The sequence below is a fragment of the Pseudorca crassidens genome, chromosome 8, assembly GCF_039906515.1.
Source record: "Pseudorca crassidens isolate mPseCra1 chromosome 8, mPseCra1.hap1, whole genome shotgun sequence".
Classification (NCBI taxonomy): domain Eukaryota; kingdom Metazoa; phylum Chordata; class Mammalia; order Artiodactyla; family Delphinidae; genus Pseudorca; species Pseudorca crassidens.
In genome coordinates, this window is record NC_090303.1 from 48761503 (window position 1) to 48782181 (window position 20679).

The following is a 20679-nucleotide window of genomic DNA, read 5'->3' on the forward strand; positions in this document are numbered from 1 at the left end:
TCCCATGTAATCTACAGTCATTAAGTGACTATTTACAAAAAGTAACAACGGTATCATCAGGATATAATTTCCTCTGTTTCTCCTGCCCATGGTTGCTTGAATGGTGAGAATGAAAAGAAATTAGAAACCCAGGAGGACAGAGATAGTGACAGATGGAAGAGTATGATTCAGTACAATTTATTATTATTAAAATACTCTTGTTCCTATAGCAATAGCCTGTGTTTTATTTGTGTTTACCCTTTACTTTCCTTTGAAAGTATTATTTATTTACAGGCACATTTCCTCATTCTCTTTTTCTTTCCCAATGTTGAATAAAGCAATGGATCATGTAGAGTTCTTCAGTCTAACTGCTGAAAAGTCAGCCAGGAAAAAGTCTTATCGGCAAATAACTCACAAAGATGAAAGGAAAGAGAAGAGCTTTATTTAAGTCCCCTAAATGAAAGTTCAAAGATGAGGAGAAATAACTTTAAATCCACAAATAAACCATTCAAAGCAAGTAGTCCTGTACCACATGCTAGATTAGCACAGAATGTTTAAGCACAGCAGGCCAACTGAGATATGTTACTTCCCCATGCAAGGAACATCCTCTCCCAGCACCTCTGACTGGCATTCTAGAATGTGTTCTAACACCACTTGCTGTAAGCAAACTGTTTTTTGAAGGATCATATTTTATATGAATGGTTCATACAAATACAGTATTCTATTCCATAATACAGATCTTATTTTAGTATAAAATATTTCTCCCAAAATATCTGAGTAGAACTGATACTTCAGAAAGATTATTGTATCCACTTATGATTTTTCCTACATGGCACCAGGAATATGCAAATCCCAGTATGTGAAGCAGAGTCTACGTGTCAGGCTAGTGGAATATTTGACATCATCTCTACTGCAAACTCAAGCATCTAAGGTTAAACAAGATGGAGAACCACACACACACCACAAAAACAACAACAACAACCACCAAAAAAAAACCCCTGCTCATAACTGGCAAATAGATTTGTTTGTGCTTAATTACTTCTGCTGTAACCTCTAAAAGGCAATGCTAAGAGTCAATGAGCTTATCTAAAAGTGATTAGCAAGAACAAAAAGTGAAGCGAAGTTGGCCTCATAAACCATGAGGTCCAGAGGTTAATCATCTACGTTTCTCTTTCTGCAAACTGCTAACAAACCTGATTAACACTCTAGTCTTTCCAAGTTTCTCAAACTTTTACCATTTTCAAAAAGTCTTTCCATGTGCTTTCTGCAGCTGGCCATCACCAGCAAAGTGCCCCTTATCTTCTAGCCAAAATGCTCTGAAATGTCAGTCTGTTACATAAAAAGACCAAAGTAATCAACCTAAGTCTTTCCCTTCGCACGTTTCCTTGCACACATTTTCCTAAACTTCCTTGTCACACACACATGGGAGCCACTGAGTGTGCAATTTTTCCCCAGGGAGTCTGGGAAAGCACTACGCACGAAATCATTCTAAAATAAAAATAAGTACATGTGCCTGGAAACTTAAAGTGAATACATTTACATTTACACTCATAGCAGCCGGAGATCTCTCTACTACACACAATCCCTTCACTCTTTATCATCATGCTTCAAAGAAAACCGCACTTCATGTCAGAAACACGACTTTGAAAGGCAAGCATTAAGAATGAATCTGCACCTCTACTCTTGCCTCTGACATCTGACACTGCAGTTCCCTGCTTATATGTCCGGATCCTCTGCGAAATGGTGAGATCCTGGAGGGCAGGAGTCCTCGCTTCGGACTCATCTTTGCATCTCCAGTCTTTGGTTCAATGAGAGTGTTCAAATGTCCATTTTGACTTTCAAGTGGACTGATCTTTGTTTTTCATTTCTAATTTGACTCAAAGATTTCTTTGTTTTGAGTATGCTCGTGCTTTCTCCACTAAAAGTAAGTTGAGGAGCTTAGTATATGGAAAGGAGTTTGCAAAACTAGCCATAGTAATTTCTGCTAAGTGGGAGTGGGTGGAGGACACCAAGATTAAGAGGCCCATCCTAATGCCTAGCATTTTGCCAACTGAACGGTAATGTAAACTTATTACTGATAAGGGAGAGGATGAAATTGGTTGTAAGAAAACCTGGGTCCCATTTCAAATGAGATAACATATGAAAAATCTTATAAAATTATAGCAGGCACCAAGTAAGAGCACTATACATATTAATTATTATTGTTATGTCAGGACCTTCTGGATACGCTCTTGTTTTTGAGACTACCTTAACTTTACCTCGTTTATTTCCCCTCACCGTGATATTCTAGGATTAATGACATAGTGTTTGTAAAGTGTTTTTAAATCCCTGAAGTGTTATAATCAACCCAAGTACCATTTTATTTATGCAAACTGTGTCTACTCAGCGAGTCCACTTAAACATCTAGAATTGGGATCTCCTGTCTCATAAGGCTTAATAAATGATTCCCTCTGGCTCTAAAAGCAAGTACTTTTTCAATGACAATGGGAGGGAAAGCAAAGGAATTACTCTGTGACATCTGCTGTGCAACGTTCTTCGAATGGCACATCTTGATAAATGCATGAGAGTCCTTGGAGAGTTACTGCACACAGTGAAGAGAGAGTGGTAAAAATCCCAGTATCTCTGAAAAGGAAGGCAACACATGTTAAAGTCAGAAAAGCCTCAGAGTTTACGTCAATAGAAATCAATAGTGATGTGTTTAGTCCCTACTTTCCACGGTCTCTGATGGGGAGGCAAAATTAAACATGAATAATGAAGCTAAGGCAGGTTAAGTAACTTTTTAAAGCTAAGATAGCTAATAAGTAGCAGAATAAGACTGCACCTAAGCAATTAGCCTCTAGGCCCAGTGAGCTTTGTACTCTGTGCCCAACGTCTCTCCCGTGCTGGGGACAGCCTGTGACAGCTAAAACCAAGAACATGAGGCTAGGTGGAAGGGCTGGTTCACGAAGGCAGCAAAGTCCACACGCAGCATGAGGACTCAGCTTTGCCAACGGCTTTCTGCATGACTCATCACAAAGTTGTTGATACTCTGTTACCTGCCTATTACAGACTTCAGGTTATTTAAAAGTGAATGAAATAATCTATATAATTAATTAATCTATATAATTATTAATATTAATTAATCTATATAAATAATAGAGCAATTTTTTAAAGTGAGTGACATAATCTACACAATTTAAACTTCTGATAAAAATGCTATATGAACAATCCCAAATATTCTTCTTCTTATTATTATTAAATTCATCTAAATTGACGGGAAGAAAGTAAAACTGTTACCTTTATATAACTGTTCAACTTGCCCTTAGATGGAGAAACTCCCAAGATGCTCCTAAGCACTACCTACTTATTTATTTATTTATTCTCACACCTGCATTTTATAACCCTTTGTCTTGTTGTATTTGTGTAGCATCCTCAAATTCTTAAAAGCATTCTCAAAACCCATTTTTTGAATTAGAATTTCCTGCACTTCCATTGCACTATGGAAGTACTTTAGAGCAAAACCCACAGGAAGTGAATTGATGCTTTACCTCCAAGTCATCATCAGGGATAGCTCTTTTCCACTTTACGTTCCACCTGATATGTTCATAGGCATTGACGACAACTTCGATTGCTTTGGGACAAGAATGGCAAGCCTGTATCACCTGCAGAGACACCATAGAGTTTCATCTGTTCAATGCACATATATGATTCATCTTTTCCACGCACAGAGACATCAAGACTTCATGGACCGATAAGCCTCTTTGGAGCCCTGAAATGCTTTTGAGAAGTCTCATGCCTTTGAGTATTCAAACACACTGTCAGCCCCCATGGTGGATGGGAGGATTAATAACATAAGACTAATTTCCTTCATCATCCAGGAGCAAGTGAAAAAGAGGTGCTAACAAAGAGGGTGGGGGCCTGACGAAATGCATCCCCTGCTCGTAAAAGCAATTTTGAGAGAGGCCCGTCTCAAAATACACTTCCAGCTGTCTGGGAAATTCTCCTAGTTCTACAGAAAATTTTATTAGCAAAAAGCTGAATGTTAGTAATCCAAGAACTCAAGCCTACTGGTGACTATGAGGTAAAACAAACTATAGAGTAACATGAAAGTTAACCAAAGCTGTCTTCCCAGTGCAGTGCTTGAAGAGGACTAATGTCACGTACCAAATCACCCTCACTGGTATTTTAACCTTCATCAGCAATAAAAGATCACATGAAGATTAGTTATTTCATTAGCACACTCTGTTCAACAGTTCATTGACTAACCAAATAAAACTGGAAAGCCGAGTCGAGGTGGCCAGCATTTCCATCAGGAGGCAGGAAGATTTAGCTTTAGGTTTTAGACTAAACTGGATATTTAGCCAACCTTTGATGTTACCATGAAATCCGGACATATCTGATTAATCAATCATGCAGCCTTTATTAAGTGACAATGGAGGAATATATGAGACATACCCCAAAGTAAAACACACTGGTTTCTGGTGAGAGGCTTACTGTAAGAATGAGAAGCAAAAACACGTAAATGAAAGAAGAGAAGATCAATGGAGATGTATGGTTGGTTCACATACATAAGTGTTAGATTATAGGGTTTGAAAAAGAGGAATTATAGAAACTCCAAGAGAGAGAGCTGAGTGAATTGCGCTAACCAGGAATGATTTCTTGGAGGAGATGAGTTCAGCTGTAGATCCTAAATGGTAGAAAGGTGCGTGCGTGTGTGTGTGTGTGTGTTATGTGCCTGCCTGCATACACTTACAGGCCTGTCTACATGTGCAGCATCAGCAAATGTAACAGTTGTGTTAAAAGAGAGGTACTTCAAAGGGTAAAACAAAAACACAGCTTCATTATCGCTTTCTCCTGCTCACACAAACCCACTGCCTGGAACCCTTCTCCACTCCTGGCATGATACCTCAGGCAGGACTCACACCTGTTTCTACTTAATTTTTCTTCTTTCTTTTTCTTTTCTTTTTTGCTGTACGCGGGCCTCTCACTGTTGTGGCCTCTCCCGTTGCGGAGCACAGGCTCCGGCCATGGCTCACGGGCCCAGCCGCTCTGCGGCATGTGGGATCTTCCCGGACCGGGGCACGAACCCGTGTCCCCTGCATCGGCAGGCGGACTCTCAACCACTGCGCCACCAAGGAAGCCCTCTACTTAATTTTTAATAATAAAAAGTACTCCAGTCACTCTAGATAGGAGAAAAATGTCATTTCAGTAATAAAAATGTCCATTTTAGTTGAATAATTGAAACTCCAAATTTTATTTAAAAGTTTCTCCTCTCCCATAGCCTAGGCTTGTTTCAAGCTGCAGTTGGAAAGGAGGTATTTGTGGGTGTGGTATAATAAGAAATACATGTTTGGTCTTTGCCTCTGGTTCTTGACAAAGAGCTCCTTTCCACCATTTCAATTATGCTAATGAAGTGAGTCTTAATGGGGCTCCTAGAGAGCTTCATTAGGTGGACTGGTTACTGGAAAGACAAATCCTTCATTAGAGGATTGGAACGTTTACACACCTTGTCTCCTACCTCCAGGGAAAGAGTTTGACTGAACTCTAACTCCAACATCCAGGGTGGTCTAGCATTGCATTTTTCAATGTGAGGTGGTAAGTACCCAATGTCTTGGGACTTCAGGCAAAACTGAGACAGAAGGATGAGTATTTTAATACCCAGTTGTGTGTATGTGTGTGTGTGCACCAAGGTCACCTGAATGAAGGGCCCATGTCAGGAAAGAACTAAAGTTAAGAGCAGGTAAGATGGAGTCAGCTGACAGTACACCTGGAAGGCCAGTCTGAAGAGCTTGGGATTGACTTAATAGGCAATAGGAAGCTATTATGTATTCTTAATAAGAAAGGGTTATATTCAATCAATTCATTCCATTGGGAAACCTTTATTGAGCACTGCGTTTAGCACTGTGACAGTAATTCTGAGTTTATGCCCTGCTTCTGTCTTCAAGGAATTTACAACCCAGTTGAAGATAAAAGACATAGGTATTTCAGAGTTCAGAGCAATATAATTCAGTAAATAATAAGAGGCTAACTTAAAGATCATCAGTGTCCATTGAGTACCATGAGCAAAAGCACAAAGGGAAAAACAAGGATATCAAGGGCAGGGAGCCCTGAGGAGGCTGAATGGGAGTGCACCAAACGGCTTCTCAGCTAGCTTCACCATTAGTCACGAGAACCGAAGCTGTGAGAAAGAATAAGTAGGGTTTAATGACTAATCAGATATAGGGAGTAAAGACTGCAACTCTGAAGCCTAAGATCAAGTACAAATAGGGGTACCACCGATGGAAATGAGGAAATAGGAAGGGCATACTAATTTGAGGACGGTCAGATAATGAGCAGGAGGATATTTCCTATGTTATGTCCTAATGTCAGTTAAAAATGTGCATGATGGATGCTCTAATGAGAAGGTCAAGATGGAGAGGGAGATCTGTGCATCATCAAGGAATGTGCTGGTTAGGTCAATCATACGCTAAATGGATATAAACGGAAAAGGTAGAGAACCATGGTCTGAAGCTTGATGCATCCTAATAGGCAGGAGAGAGGATGAAGGAAAAAAATTACAGCTACCATTTTTTGAGGACTTATCATGTGCCAGGGCCTGCGTTAAATCTTTGCATGTTTAGCTTGCTAAATCTTCAGACAACCTATGAGGTTAGTCGTATAATTATCTCCACTTTACAGATTTAAAATCAAAGGGTGAGAGAATTTAAACAAGGGTATTTAGCTAGTAAATGACAGAGATAGGATTCAAACTCAGGTCTGTGTGACTCCAAAAGTCAAAAACATGTTGAATAAAAATGGTGAGGGGCTTTCCTGGTGGCGCAGTGGTTAAGAAGCCACCTGCCAATGCAGGGGACATGGGTTCGAGCCCTGGTCCGGGAAGATCCCACATGCTGTGGAGCAACTAAGCCCATGCGCTACAACTACTGAGCCTGTGCTCTAGAGCCCACCAGCCACAACTACTGAAGCCCGTGTGCCTAGCGCCCATGCTCCGCAACAAGAGAAGCCACCACAATGAGAAGCCCGCGCACCGCAACAAAGAGTAGCCCCCGCTCGCCACAGCTAGAGAAAGCCCGCTCACAGCAATGAACACCCAACACAGCCAAAAATAAATAAATAAAATAAAATAAAATAAAATAAAATAAAATGGTGAGAGTGGGCATCCTTCTCTTGTTCCTGATCTTATAGGAAATGCTTTCAGCTTTTCACTGTTGAGTATGATATTAGCTGTGGGTTTGCTGTATATGGCCTTTATTATGTTGTGGTATGTTCCCGCTATGACCTCTTTCTGGAGAGTTTTTACCATAAATGGATGTTGAATTTTATCAAAGGCTTTTCCTGCATCTATTGAGATGATCATATGGCCTGGCCTCAGGAGGCATGGCCTCACCTGAGGACTGTGTCAGCCCCAACTAATAGAGCAACCAGAAGGGGCTCTACCGAATAGAGGTTTGAGTCAATGGTGTACTAGAAAATGTTCAACAACAGGCATTTTGTTAAAAAAAAAAAAAAAAAAGACTGTATGTATATATGTTTATAAGTATATTATAAGTTTTGCTAATATAAAGAATGTGAAGCCCTCAATTTACAAATAATAAAATACCCAATATAATTTATTTCCTATTCCATATAGCCAGTTGGTACTCTAAGAATGCTATCACTGATTTTTTTATCAATTTTGTATCGATATGAGTTGTATTCATAGCCAACCTGTGTCTACAACTGAAGCGTGCATGTAGTTCCTATGTTTACATTGGTTGACATTTTTATTACATTAAGGAGTAACTGTTTCACAAATGTGAAACAATGAAGACATATATTGGAAACTCACTCACTCATCAATGACATAAGTAACTTCTATGTGGAAGCGCTTAATAGTTTTTTGAATATTGGAAGGATATTTCTCAATTTTTTGTACTATTCACAATGTAATAGCTACAGACACCACACACTACAAATTTTTAAGTTTAATCTACATTAGTAACATTCTCTCCATCAATTTCTGAAGTCTAGACATCAACAAAGCAATAAGTTAAGGTCTGATTGGTAGCATTTGCTGATTTCCGTGGTGTAAACAGTTGCATCATGGCCTATTTGAGGTCCCTGAATGTATGGTGGGGAAGATATGTATAGTAACATCATTATATAGTGTTTCCACCATATAGATCCAATATATGCAAATAATATCAGGAGCATAGATATGTAGAGTAAAATAATTGGCAGGTAGTGTGTTTTGAATATTTATTACCTTTGTTTTTAGTATACTTTGTTGCAGGTCTTTTTTTTTTTTTTTGTGGTACTCGGGCCTCTCACTGTTGTGGCCTCTCCCGTTGCGGAGCACAGGTTCCGGACGCGCAGGCTCAGCGGCCATGGCTCACGGGCCCAGCGGCTCCGCGGCATGTGGGATCTTCCCAGACCGGGGCACCAACCCGTGTCCCCTGCATCGGCAGGCGGACTCTCAACCACTGCGCCATCAGGGAAGCCCCATGTTGTAGGTTTATATGACTTAATTTTTAAAAATCGTTGCATTTAACAATCAGCTTACAAAATTCCTGATAATTTAACAATCAGCTCTCGTGAGCTACTGTGAGCCAAACTCTAGCACACAACTCCTTTTAATTGTCCCCGAATTTAAAAAGTGCAGTCATAAGCCATTGCAGACTAAATGTGTATATTGAAGCTCCAAACCAGTGAAGGCATCAGAACCATCCTGCCCAGTGGCTAGGTCCAAATGGGCACAACATAAATACTTGTTTAATGAGACGATCCATTCACATACATGGTCTGGGTACAGTGCACAAAGCTGACCTGCTGACAATGGCTTTTTCAGCCAGGTCTACTTAAATAAAGAGTAATCCCTAAGGGGATAAGCAGGTGGGCTGGAGTTAGACATCCATTGCTGTGGGACCTCTGAAGAGTTAGAGTCAGCATTTCTGAGTATATGGAAAGTATAACTAGAAGGATTTCTCCATGGGTACAAGATGGTCAAGGTGGGCAGGTAATTTTTCCAGAACCTTGGTCTTGGGAAATTGAGGCAAATGGGGCTGCTCTGTTCTCTGCAGTTGGGATGAGGATGGCAGATATGTAGCTCTATGCAAAAGAGACAGACAAAACCTGAGGCTGACTAATTGCTCTGAACACTAGTTTATAAACTACCATAAGAGCATCATAGACTGTTAGAGTTGCAAAGGAGCCTAGGAATTATCTAATCCCCCTAACTTGGAGATGAGGAAATTGAAACCCAGAGAGGCACACAGTAAGAGAAAGCATGGTTTTAGGTCTTCATCTGAGTTTAGTGCTCTTTCAAATATATTCTGATGATCTTATTTTAATCCTTAAGTAAGGACCAGTGAAATGAATGGTTTAAAGACACAGATCCTATTGTACAGGTATTTAGAACAAGAAACACTCTTTACAAAGATATACAGATTGCCAACAAACACATGAAAGAATGCTCAACATCATTAATCATTAGAGAAATGCAAATCAAAACTACAATGAGATATCATCTCACACTGGTCAGAATGGCCATCATCAAAAAATCTAGAAACAGGGGCTTCCTTGGTGGCACAGTGGTTGAGAGTCCACCTGCTGATGCAGGGGACGCGGGTTTGTGCCCCGGTCCGGGAAGATCCCACGTGCCGCAGAGCAGCTGGGCCCGTGAGCCATGGCCACTGAGCCTGCGCGTCCGGAGCCTGTGCTCCGCAACGGGAGAGGCCACAACAGTGAGAGGCCCTTGTACCAAAAAAAAAAAAAAAAAATCTAGAAACAATAAATGCTGGAGAGGGTGTGGAGAAAAGGGAACACTCTTGCACTGTTGGTGGGAATATAAATTGATACAGCCACTGTGGAGAACAGTATGGAGGTTCCTTAAAAAACTACAAATAGAACTACCATATGACCCAGCAATCCCACTACTGGGCATATACCCTGAGAAAACCATAATTCAAAAAGAGTCATGTACCAAAATGTTCATTGCAGCTCTATTTACAATAGCCAGGACATGGAAGCAACCTAACTGTCCATCAACAGATGAATGGATAAAGAAGATGTGGTACATATATACAATGGAATATTACTCAGCCATAAAAAGAAACGAAATTGAGTTATTTGTAGTGAGATGGATGGACCTAGAGTCTGTCATACAGAGTGAAGTAAGTCAGAAAGAGAAAGACAAATACCGTATGCTAACACATATATATGGAATCTAAGAAGAAAAAAAAAAAGGTCATGAAGAACCTAGGGGTAAGACAGGAATAAAGACTCAGATCTACTAGAGCATGGACTTGAGGATATGGGGAGGGGGAAGGGTAAGCTGTGACAAAGTGAGAGAGTAGCATGGACATATATACACTACCAAACGTAAAATAGATAGCTAGTGGGAAGCAGCCGCATAGCACAAGGAGATCAGCTAAGTGGTTTGTGACCACCTAGAGGGGTGGGATAGGGAGGGTGGTAGGGAGGGAGACACAAGAGGGAAGAGATATGGGAACATATGTATATGTATAACTGATTCACTTTGTTATAAAGCAGAAACTAACACACCATTGTAAAGCAATTATACTCCAATAAAGATGTTAAAAAAATCCCACTCTTTACTATTATCATTATAGTAATTATAGGCTGGATTTTGTTGAAAGTTCGAAATAATTCCCTTTCTAATGCAAAGATGTTGCTAATTATATGAAAATAGTATCCATCAGACCTCTATACACATCCTTCTCTAAAGACCTCCAGATATATTCTTTCTAGAAGGATGAGCCATGTTGAAAAGTATGCTGGAAATCAGATGAGTAATCCAAAATGAAGATTTAAATTTAAGAGTTACCAGGACAGAGATGACAGCTGAAATTAATCCAAGGCCTGAATCAAGAATATACTTGTACTGGAATTTTGAAAACAGAGAGCATGGGAAAGTCAGAAGCTTGTAATGAGGCTCTGCACATGGTTTAAGTGTCCACTCAGAAAACTGACCTGTGCTCTGCATTAATTCCCGGGCTACACTCACTCTTCACGGAAACCACACTGGTTATGTTTAAAGACACATTGCCCACCTACCCAATACAGGTAATCTGTCCCTAGGTATTCCTTACCTCCCCCTTCCTGCCAAAACCTTGTACACAGAGGAGGTGTGGCTAAAAGTTACTCTCCTCCTGTAACACATTATTTACTTCCCAACTAGGGTTTCCAGGTTTAGCAAATAATAATGTAGGTTACCAGGTAAATTCGAATTTCAGACAGACAACAAATAATTTTTAGTATAAATATGGCCCCAATATTGCATGGGACATATTTATACTAAAAATTACTTATTAGTGATGAATTTCAAATTTAATAGAGCATCCTGTATTTTGTTTGGCAACCCTATTCCCAGCCCCTATTCAGAAACAGTTCAAACCAAGTTATGTATACAGGAATATAATTCATTCATAGTTCAGGAGCCCAACTTCACACATATGGTGCTTCAATTTGCACCTGGCACACTCCCATATATCACCTGGAGATAACCTTTCATTAGGATAAAAAAAATTGAGTAGTTCTTAACCTTCAGTCTTCAGATGCACAAAGTCCAAAGCTCCCACTGCCACATTAGGTTTTGCTGACACTGACTAGCAAATTTTCTGCTGACAGAAGACGGTTCTCACAGCAGGAAAGGTTCCTTTTAGCCTGACACTCCCAGCTCTCTTAACCGACATGCCTAGCTTCCAGAACGAAGACAGCTGATCATGCCTTCTTCAGGCCTCAGCAACTATTTCACCAGGCAACAACAAAAAGAGACCCTTAAGAGACAGCAAACTCTAAATAATCACTCTATGATGACTCCCAGGAACATTGACTATCAAATGAGGAAGGACTGGTGGACTCAGAAGGCAGAAGCTTCTGCTGCTTCTTTGTAAACCTGGGAAACAGAAAAGGCTCAATGACCTTCGCCTTCTGTGCATCTCTGGGGTCTCTATTCTCCCCTCCTAGAAGAACAATTGGACAAAAGGTAGTGGTGGCAACTGGAGAGACCTTAAGACCCTTCCCCTCATCATCTGACCCCTAAAAGCATAAATTAGAAAACAGATTCAAGATAAATCTCCCTGCCACCCTTCCAGTGCAAGTGCCACCTGTAAGCCACTTCACCAGAGAAAATCTAAAGCTACCTCTGCCCTTTTATATTGATATATTTGTGTGCAGAAAGGTACTTTATGATCAAAGAGACTGCTTATACCCTGGGCTTCATATACAGAACTGTTCAACGGCAGAAATCATCTTTACCTCCCCGAAATTTTCACATACCTTTCCCTCCCCTAGAAAAACGTCTTTCTTGCTCTACAAGAAAACCCAATCTTGGTTCCTGGGGTGTCACTTCCTTCTGAATTATGCTGAGAGAAAAAAAAATCAAATGTCCTTTTGTACCTTGAAAAGCAATTGCAGACCCTATAATTCTTTTTTTTCCCTTATGTAATTTATACATCAGCTTTCAGTGAAATACACCCTCTACAAATTTGCTTTGTATGTGGAAGACAGCATCTTCAGCTCTGACCTTGTTCCTTGTAAATAAGGAAACTGAATTCCCCATCCACAAGAGAACAAATCACTTTATCTTCTGGATAAATGAGTCAGTCATTTACTTGCGTAAAGATGACTTTCTCATTGGAAAGTTGGGTTGTGAAGTAGTTGTTCTAAATCACTTTATAGCATCTGCATAGTAAATTGAATAGTTTTTCTTTAGTTTTCCTTTGGAAGGGGGCCAGTTCTGTTATATAGTCTATTGGGTAGCAACAAAAATGTTTAAAGTACCAACCATCCACCAGTAGCCAACTGAATCTTAAATCTCTTTAGCATACAGCCAACCTAGAGGAGCTCAGAGGAGCAAAACAGAACTGAATGAGAAGATGGTAACTGTGGATAGAGTGTTCCCTGGAACACATAATTGTATACTATTCTACAGGAGAGTAGAGCCACCAAAGTAAGGCTGGTAGGAAAGACTCCTACAATGGACCAAGAGTACATTTTGGGAGGAGGAGGAAAGGAAATGATTTTGTTGAGCACCTACTAGTCTCAGTGATTTACATGTCTTACTCACTCCTCAGACAATCCTGAAAAGTTGATATTTTTCTCTTCATTTTCTCTTGGATCTGAGAGATTAAGGGACTTCAAAATCACACAGCAAGTAAATGGCCAAGCTAGAATTCATATCCATGGTTACTAAGCCCCTGTTCCTACCCCTCCTCGCCGTTATCTCTCAGAGAACTGCCTTTGTGAACAGGACCTGGGGCCTTCCTCACATTTGCAAGACTTCTTGCAGGAACAGAAAATCCATTTAAAGGCCTATTGCCCCTAGTCTGGCACGTCTTTAAAAAGCACTAACTTCACTTTCAATGCAGTTTTTCATCATAATTGTCCCACAAACCTCAAGAACTTGCATCTCCAGGGGAGGGGTGTTCTGCTGCCCAGAGCCACAGGGAGGCCAGAATAGCTACCAATCCTTTGTGCACAATAAGCTGCAGGGGTTCACGAAGGCAATGTCTCTAGTTCAGTGCTTTTAATACAGTTACACTCCCCAGCTCCACAGATAACATTGTGATAGGATTTCTTTCTAAAAGTAAAGTTTTCAAATGCTTGTGCTCTCCAATCCCAGAAGGAAGTGCTTTCATTCTATTATACCAGAGGTCTAGCCAAGTAAGTTTGGCAAGGAAGTGAAAGAAATCTTTAGGAATCAGGCAGAGGGCATGTCTTTGAAGAAGCAATTGTTTGAGGTTGGGAACTTTAAAGATCCTTCCTGATTGGTGAAGACCACGTTGACTCTAAAACTGATGAGGGAGAAACGATGAACACCCTTGGGAACGTCTTCGGAAGGGGAGGCAGGTGCGCTCCTAGCTTGACCACTGCTGCTCTCCAGATCAGCAGCCCCATGCGGAGCCTTGCAGGAGCCGCTTCCCTTCACCTGTGAGCCAGGAGGAAGCAAGCCTCCAGGACCAGCCTCACCCTCCACAGTCCAGAGTCACCTGTGGCTCCACCCCACCAGCACCACGCTCCTGGGGAGGACAGCAGCAGCCCAAACCCTTAAGTGGCTCTTACAGGGGAATGGGGAGAGGGTATTTTACTTACTTTTGCAGAGACCTGTTTCATCCATAGTCAACCACCAGGGGGCTTCAGAGTAAAACTCAACATTTAATCTCTGGGCATTCTCACACATTGTCTCTCCTGGTTGGAAAGGCCCCTGTGGGTAAACCAGGCCCAGGAGCACGGATTCTACTGCTCAACAGATATGTAATGATAACAGTTATAGTCATCTTTTGTTTAAAGGTTGCCATGACCAGAAATGATAAACACTTCCTTTTTTTTAAGAAAGATTTTTTTGATGTGGACCATTTTTAAAGTCTTCGTTGAATTTGTTACAATATTGCTTCTGTTTTATGTTTTGCTTTTTTGGCCGTGAGGCATGTGGGATCTTAGCTCCCCAACCAGGGATTGAACCTGCACCCCCTGTATTGAAAGGTGAAGTCTTAACAACTGGACAGCCAGGGAAGTCATGGTAAACACTTCTTAAATATTATCTTGTTTCATTCTCAGAACAACCTTAGGAGAAGGATATTATTATCCATGCCCTCTGTCCTTCTCTACCCTCTTCCCTGGAAGGAAGGTAGCCTTACAGCATAAATATACACAAAATTATGCATTATGAAGTGAGCTGTATTAGAAAGAGATCGATTGTTTGTCTTCTAGAAGTCCCACTATGAAGAATGACCACTCTAGAGAGATGTGGGTAGAGAAAAAAGGGGAGGTAGTCCAAAGAAGAGATATTTATAGATGCAGGATGAAGGCTGAGGTGAGGAATTGGGGGGGAGACTTTGTGAGGACTGACAGTGACTCCAGAAAGAGTAAGAAAATGTTTGGCACCATCCTCTGGGCTCTGAGTATATCTGTGGTGTGCTATGAGTAACATTAATTTCTTTCTAGTGAAGGACCTGGTCTGCATACTATTGCCAAGGCATAAGAGTATATCCATTTCACAGGGAAGGAAATTTAGGCTCAAGAAGCAAGTAATTTATTCAAAATCACACTCTTAGGTGAGTGGCAGGACCCAAATTTGTTTGACATCCCCCTCCAAATTCCATGCTTCTTTATTCTTGACATGCATAGCATGGCAAGTCTAGAATGAATGAGTTATGAGTGATAAAGCAGAGGTAAAATTTTTAAATAGGAACCATTTCATATGTAATTTATTTTTATTTTTTATTATTTTATTTTTTTCGCGGTACGCAGGCCTCTCACTGCCGTGGCCTCTCCCGTTGCGGAGCACAGGCTCCGGATGCGCAGGCCCAGTGGCCATGGCTCATGGGCCCAGCCGCTCCGCGGCATGTGGGATCCCCCCAGACCGGGGCACGAACCCGCGTCCCCTAGCATCGGCAGGCGGACTGCCAACCACTGCGCCACCAGGGAAGCCCTTCACGTGTAATTTAAAATGCTGGGTTGTATACTCACTCTAGAGATTGTTAATATCTATTGTTTCAGCCAAATCTAGATACCAGTGTGTATGATCCAGAAAATGGATGCAAACTAAGCAGTAGATATTCATAGCTAAAAGCTATGGATCACTGTACTTTAAATAAAAGTTGCTGAATTTTTCATAGAATATAACCATTTGATTTTATTTCTAAGGCTGAAATATGTATAACAGTTCAAGTAAGAAAATATTCCTTCGATCCAACCTTAGCATGAAAAAGTATTTTAAAATTCCAAAGCCTACTGATCAATGAGAAAATTGCAAGGAAGGTGAGAATTAACAACTGAGGTCAAACAACTACCTTCAACAGTAGATTTCATGAATATATTTTCAAGCCATTTAGGTAGCAGTCTTTCCTCAAAATTTATAGAGAAAATATAAGGGTTAAGCGTTGTCCTAATTCTCGACCTTTTCAGACATACCTTGACCAAGATCCAGAGGCAAAAACAAGTAACAGCTAAAAACTTGGGAGAAATATAAAATTTGGTTTGGGAAAAAAGAGAAGCCTTAGGTACAAACTGATACGGAGATTTAAGGATTTAATAGGATGCATATGAGTTATTCCAGGTCAGGAATAAGCAGCAGAGGATTAGTTTCGAATATTTACCAAAAAGAAAAAAAAGTGGGAGGGACTCAGGAGGGACTCAGGGGTGGGAGGGGGCGGTGTTCCAAAATCAAAGAGACACCCAAGGAAGGGAGTGCTGTAGAATCTGCCTTCATGGAGATTTGCAAATACAACAAGAGCACTATTTCTGCCTAGAGCCTTGAGAATTAAACAAAATGACCTCTTTAGGTCTCTTCTTGTGTTGTGATCCTTTAGGTTTAAATACATTTCCTGGGCAATGTCATAAAACACAGCAGAAGCTGCTAAATCTAAGGGCTTAGGTTCAGGAGTCAGACAGACCACATTCTGAATCAAACATATGACTATTAACTTTTAATGGGCTTGAGCCACCCAGCAATCCTATTACACTTCCCAAGTCCATTTGCTCCCCAAGGTAAACATCTCACACCTTCACCTTTGCCCTTAAGTCTTCAAACCTCTTCTCCAACCACTTCTCATTCTTTACTGAGAAAATAGAAGCAATCATAAGAGTACTTGTATAAACTCTCATTAACATATCTACCAACAGCCCTGCATCTGGGCACACAGGCGCTGCCTTCCCTCCTGCTATGATGCATGAACTGTCTGTTACTAAGACCAACACCTCCATTTGTGCACTAGATCCCATCTTCAAGATGGCGCTCCAATAATTACCTGCAGCAAATTTTCTCCCCTTCCTAGAACACTCCCATCAGCCAACAAACATATCAGCCATCATTCCCTTCTAGCTACTCTTGCATTACAAGAAAATGCCTCAAACCGCTCACTGTTTTCACTTCCTTTTATCCCTTTTTCCTTTGAATCCACTTTAATTAACCTTTTCTCACCAGTGATCCACAAAAATCACTCTTGCTGAGGTTCCCAATAAAATCCATGTTGTCTAGTCCAATGGCAACTTCTTAGCCCTCATCTTATTTGAAATGCCACCTATATTCAACCCAGCTGATTCCATATCTTCCTTCCTCATGTTCTATCTTGGATTCCAGGAAAACATTCCATCTTGATTCTCCTCCTAGCTCAAGGACTTTCTACAGTTTCCTTCACTGATTCCTTTTCATCTACCCAAACTCTAGTTGGAGTGCCCCATAGCCCAGTCCTCTGGTCACTTCTCCTCTCTCTCTACCCCACTTCCACTGTGGGTCTAAGCCACCCTTATCTCTTATCTAGATAACTGTACTGCCTTTGCCCCTCTCCCTCGTAGAGTTATTCTCCAAAAGGCAGTCAAAAGGAACTTTTTGGAACATAAATCAGACTTTTTTTCCCCTCACTCAAAATCCTTCAGTGACTTACTCTCTCATTCAGAATAAAAAACCAAGGATATCAGCACAGTCTACAGGGTCATATATATGGTCTGCAAATCACCCTCATGCTTCTCTGACTTCTCCTCCTCCTTTCTCACCCCACTTCAGGCACTCTGGCTTCCTCAGACATGTTTAGTCCTCTCCTACCTCAGGACCTCTGCACCTGGTTTTCCTTATATCTAGAATGCTCCCCCCACCACCACCCCTGCCCACCCCCAGCTATTCACATGACTTGCTCCTTCATATGCTCGTTTTCTCTAATTAGCCTTTGTAAAACAGCACATATATAAACACCAAAGAAAGCCCACATTCTATTATTATCTTTACCTTGCTTTACTTGTCTCCAGAGCACTTAACATATCAGAGTATATTTATTAGTTTGTTGTTTTGTTTTTCCCACTGTCTCCCACTAGAAAGTGTCTTCCATGAAGGCCTTTGTTTGGTTCATTGCTCTATCTCCAACTCCTAGAACAGTTCCTGGCACAAAGTAGTGCTCAGTGAATACTTGTTAAATAAATGAATGAATGAACTTGACCACTTACTCTGTGTGACTTTAGGAAAATATCTGAATTCTATCACCTTTTAAATGAGGATAATGCCAGCCCCTGCCTCAGAGATTATTATAAAATAAAATTAAATAATATGTATCAGCCTATTTAGAGCTCAACAAAGGACATTATTGTAACACTATTATTTGTTATCCTATTCCTAATCAATATAATCTTTTGAAATTTTCTATAAAATTGAAGTTCCAGGATATTATGAGTATTACATACAATTTTAAGGAAAAAAATTACTTAATCTTTCATTAAAACACTGACAACCAAGAGAAAATTCCTTACTGAGATAACATAAATCATTGAACTCATCATGTCTACATTGGAACTTTCTGTGGGTTGTCTATCTGGAATTTTCTGAGTGTTCTCCCCTTAAATTCTTTAGTGGAACTTTTCTTTCAACTAAACTTCACACTGCAGGACTTCAGACAAGTCTCTGACATTTTACCAAGGTAGGAGGTAGAACTTGGCTGTGAATTTAGTAAAACTTCTATCAACTAGCTTTCTGTGACCCTACATTAGTTAGCTGGTTTATACATAAAACTCCTCTACTGCGTGTTAATTAATTTTTTTTAAATGAGTGAGATCCTAGGTAAATTATCATTTGATTTCTTTAAGGTGAAATGCATTTTGGTTTCCAAATTAATGACCGTCATCAACCTAATGCAAGACTCTCTCTCTTCCATGTGCCTAGAGAACCCTTTATTCCTCTACCTTGTCATTTACCACGGAATATTAAAGTTATCTCTTTGTATGTTTGTCTCTCTCACTAGCTCCTAAGCTAATTGAGGATAGTTACCATGTCTTAGTCACGCCAGTATTGGTAATATCTGGTCCCTGCTAGCCCATTAGAGATTATCATTAAATACTGTTTAAAATAAAGGCTGTGCAGTGTTATAGTATAAAGCTAAACACTAGCACCAAATGAACGAAGGTTGAATACTGGCACTGCCTCTGTTTGAGGTCAGACAAATTACTTAACTACTCTGTGCCTCAGTTTCCTCCTCTATAGAATAGGGGTGATGATATTATTTACCTTATCAGATTGTTACAGAATTAAATAAATTAAATTAAGAAGTGTAAAATGCTTATAACAGTGTGCTTAATAAATAGAATTCATTATAATAAATATGACTATTAGTTCTTAATAAATGTTAGCTTTCATTAAACTAGAAAACCGAGTGGCCCTTTCATGTCTACAAACTAATTCCAGAGCAGGCTCAATCATCTTTAGAGCAGACATTCTGCTTAAGAGACAGCAAGAGGGTGCCTGTGTCCACACCATTCACCTCTCCTGCAGATCTAAAGTGGCCTTCTGATCTTTTTCACTCAGTCCCCCAGGAAGCCACTACCAGTTCACTGGTGTTCACACAAGACATGGAAAATTATCTACTACCTTGCTCTCCTTCTTTGCTCTTAGCCCCAGATTTCAAACAAACTTGGACTAGGACGAGATAGCTAGGGTTATATGTGTAAATGGAATGTCAGATTGTGGATCAGAGGCAGCCCAAAGACTCAGACCTCAGACAAGCTTGAGTTACTTGGAGATTTCAGACCAAGCCACCCTTTGCGTCCCCATTACCCTGCTGACGACCCAGTTCTTCACTTGGTGCCCTAGGACACAGCCTCACCTTGTGGAATTGTGGAGGGTATATTCGAGCTGCCCCATGGTTCAACAGCAGCTGGTAGCAGATCTCAGGCTGGGCGGCAGGTCGCACGGAGGTGACCTTCAGCACATACTGGATGGCAGCACAGCCATTGATATCCATGAGATTGGCTTCTGCGCCAGCTTCCAGCATCATGTGCATGAGCACGTGGTCACAGTTCCAGGCTGCCTTGTGGAGCGGAGTTTTAAAGTCGTCATCCCGGGCGTTGACCTCGGCCTTGTAGTCCAACAGCATGCGGCAGATGAGGTGATGCTCCCTGCTGAACTCCTGCTCTTTAAAGCGGAGGGCCCAGTAGGTTGCGATAGCCAGTGGGGTCTCCATGTGGGCGTTCACACTGTCCACTATGGCCCCGTGCTCCACGTAGAAGGCCACCAGCTCCGGGAGGCCGAAGTGGGCAGCCGTGTGCAAAGGCGTCTCCTCATCCTGGTTGTTGGTCTTCATGTTCACGTTCGCCCCTAGAAAGGGAGAATGAGGAAGACAATTATTTAAACATATTTTGTCATTTTCCACAAGGTTCATTAAACAGGCCTTTTCTCGCTGCTTCCCTTTGAACCTCCCGCGGTATACCACCCATTTTTCCAAGTTCCATTTCTAGACCCCATGGAAGCCACTGCTTTGAAACAACAGCGCCACCTCCTGGACAACCAGCAAATGTACTGAGGTGATGGGAGAGTGGACCTGAGAGCAAACGATTTCGGCTGGGAGGCTGGAGCACTGTCTAGAGTTACAGTTCCTACCCCTAGGTGGATTTGGAAATACAAAGTGATTCCGATAACCAAGCAAATATCATTAAAAATGAAGGTTATATCACAATCTTGGAGGTTCATACATGCAGCTTTAAAAGTCTTCAGTCTCTTGATGAGATTTCTTCAAAATCATCTTTTTCTTTTCTTTCAAGGGAACTAAACCTAAATGTTTGGCCCAAGGGAACTTCAGTGGTATGGAAATTGCTCAGCCCTCTGACTGAAAACTGACAATATTAAGCTGCCGAAGTCTGTGAGGCTCCTTTGGAATACAACTGGGGCAAAAACACAAAACACAAAACACTTTGAACACCAAACTAGACTAAGGGTCATATTTTGAAAGGAAAGGGATAGAA

At 40.9% G+C, this 20679-nt stretch overlaps 1 protein-coding gene across 5 annotated transcripts in view; it reads right to left on the minus strand.

The window, feature by feature from the left end:
• Positions 1 to 399: 399 nt before the first annotated feature.
• ASB4 (ankyrin repeat and SOCS box containing 4) overlaps positions 400 to 20679 on the minus strand; it is a 121755-nt gene continuing 101475 nt past the window's right edge. For all 5 annotated transcript variants that reach the window (XM_067746365.1, XM_067746367.1, XM_067746366.1 and 2 more), the window contains 3 exons: positions 19545 to 20035; positions 3507 to 3620; positions 400 to 2601 (listed from right to left, as the gene is read on the minus strand). In XM_067746365.1, the coding sequence (XP_067602466.1) occupies positions 2413 to 2601; positions 3507 to 3620; positions 19545 to 20035 (794 nt within the window). In that variant the 3' untranslated portion in view covers positions 400 to 2412. The remainder of the gene's footprint in view (positions 2602 to 3506; positions 3621 to 19544; positions 20036 to 20679) is intronic.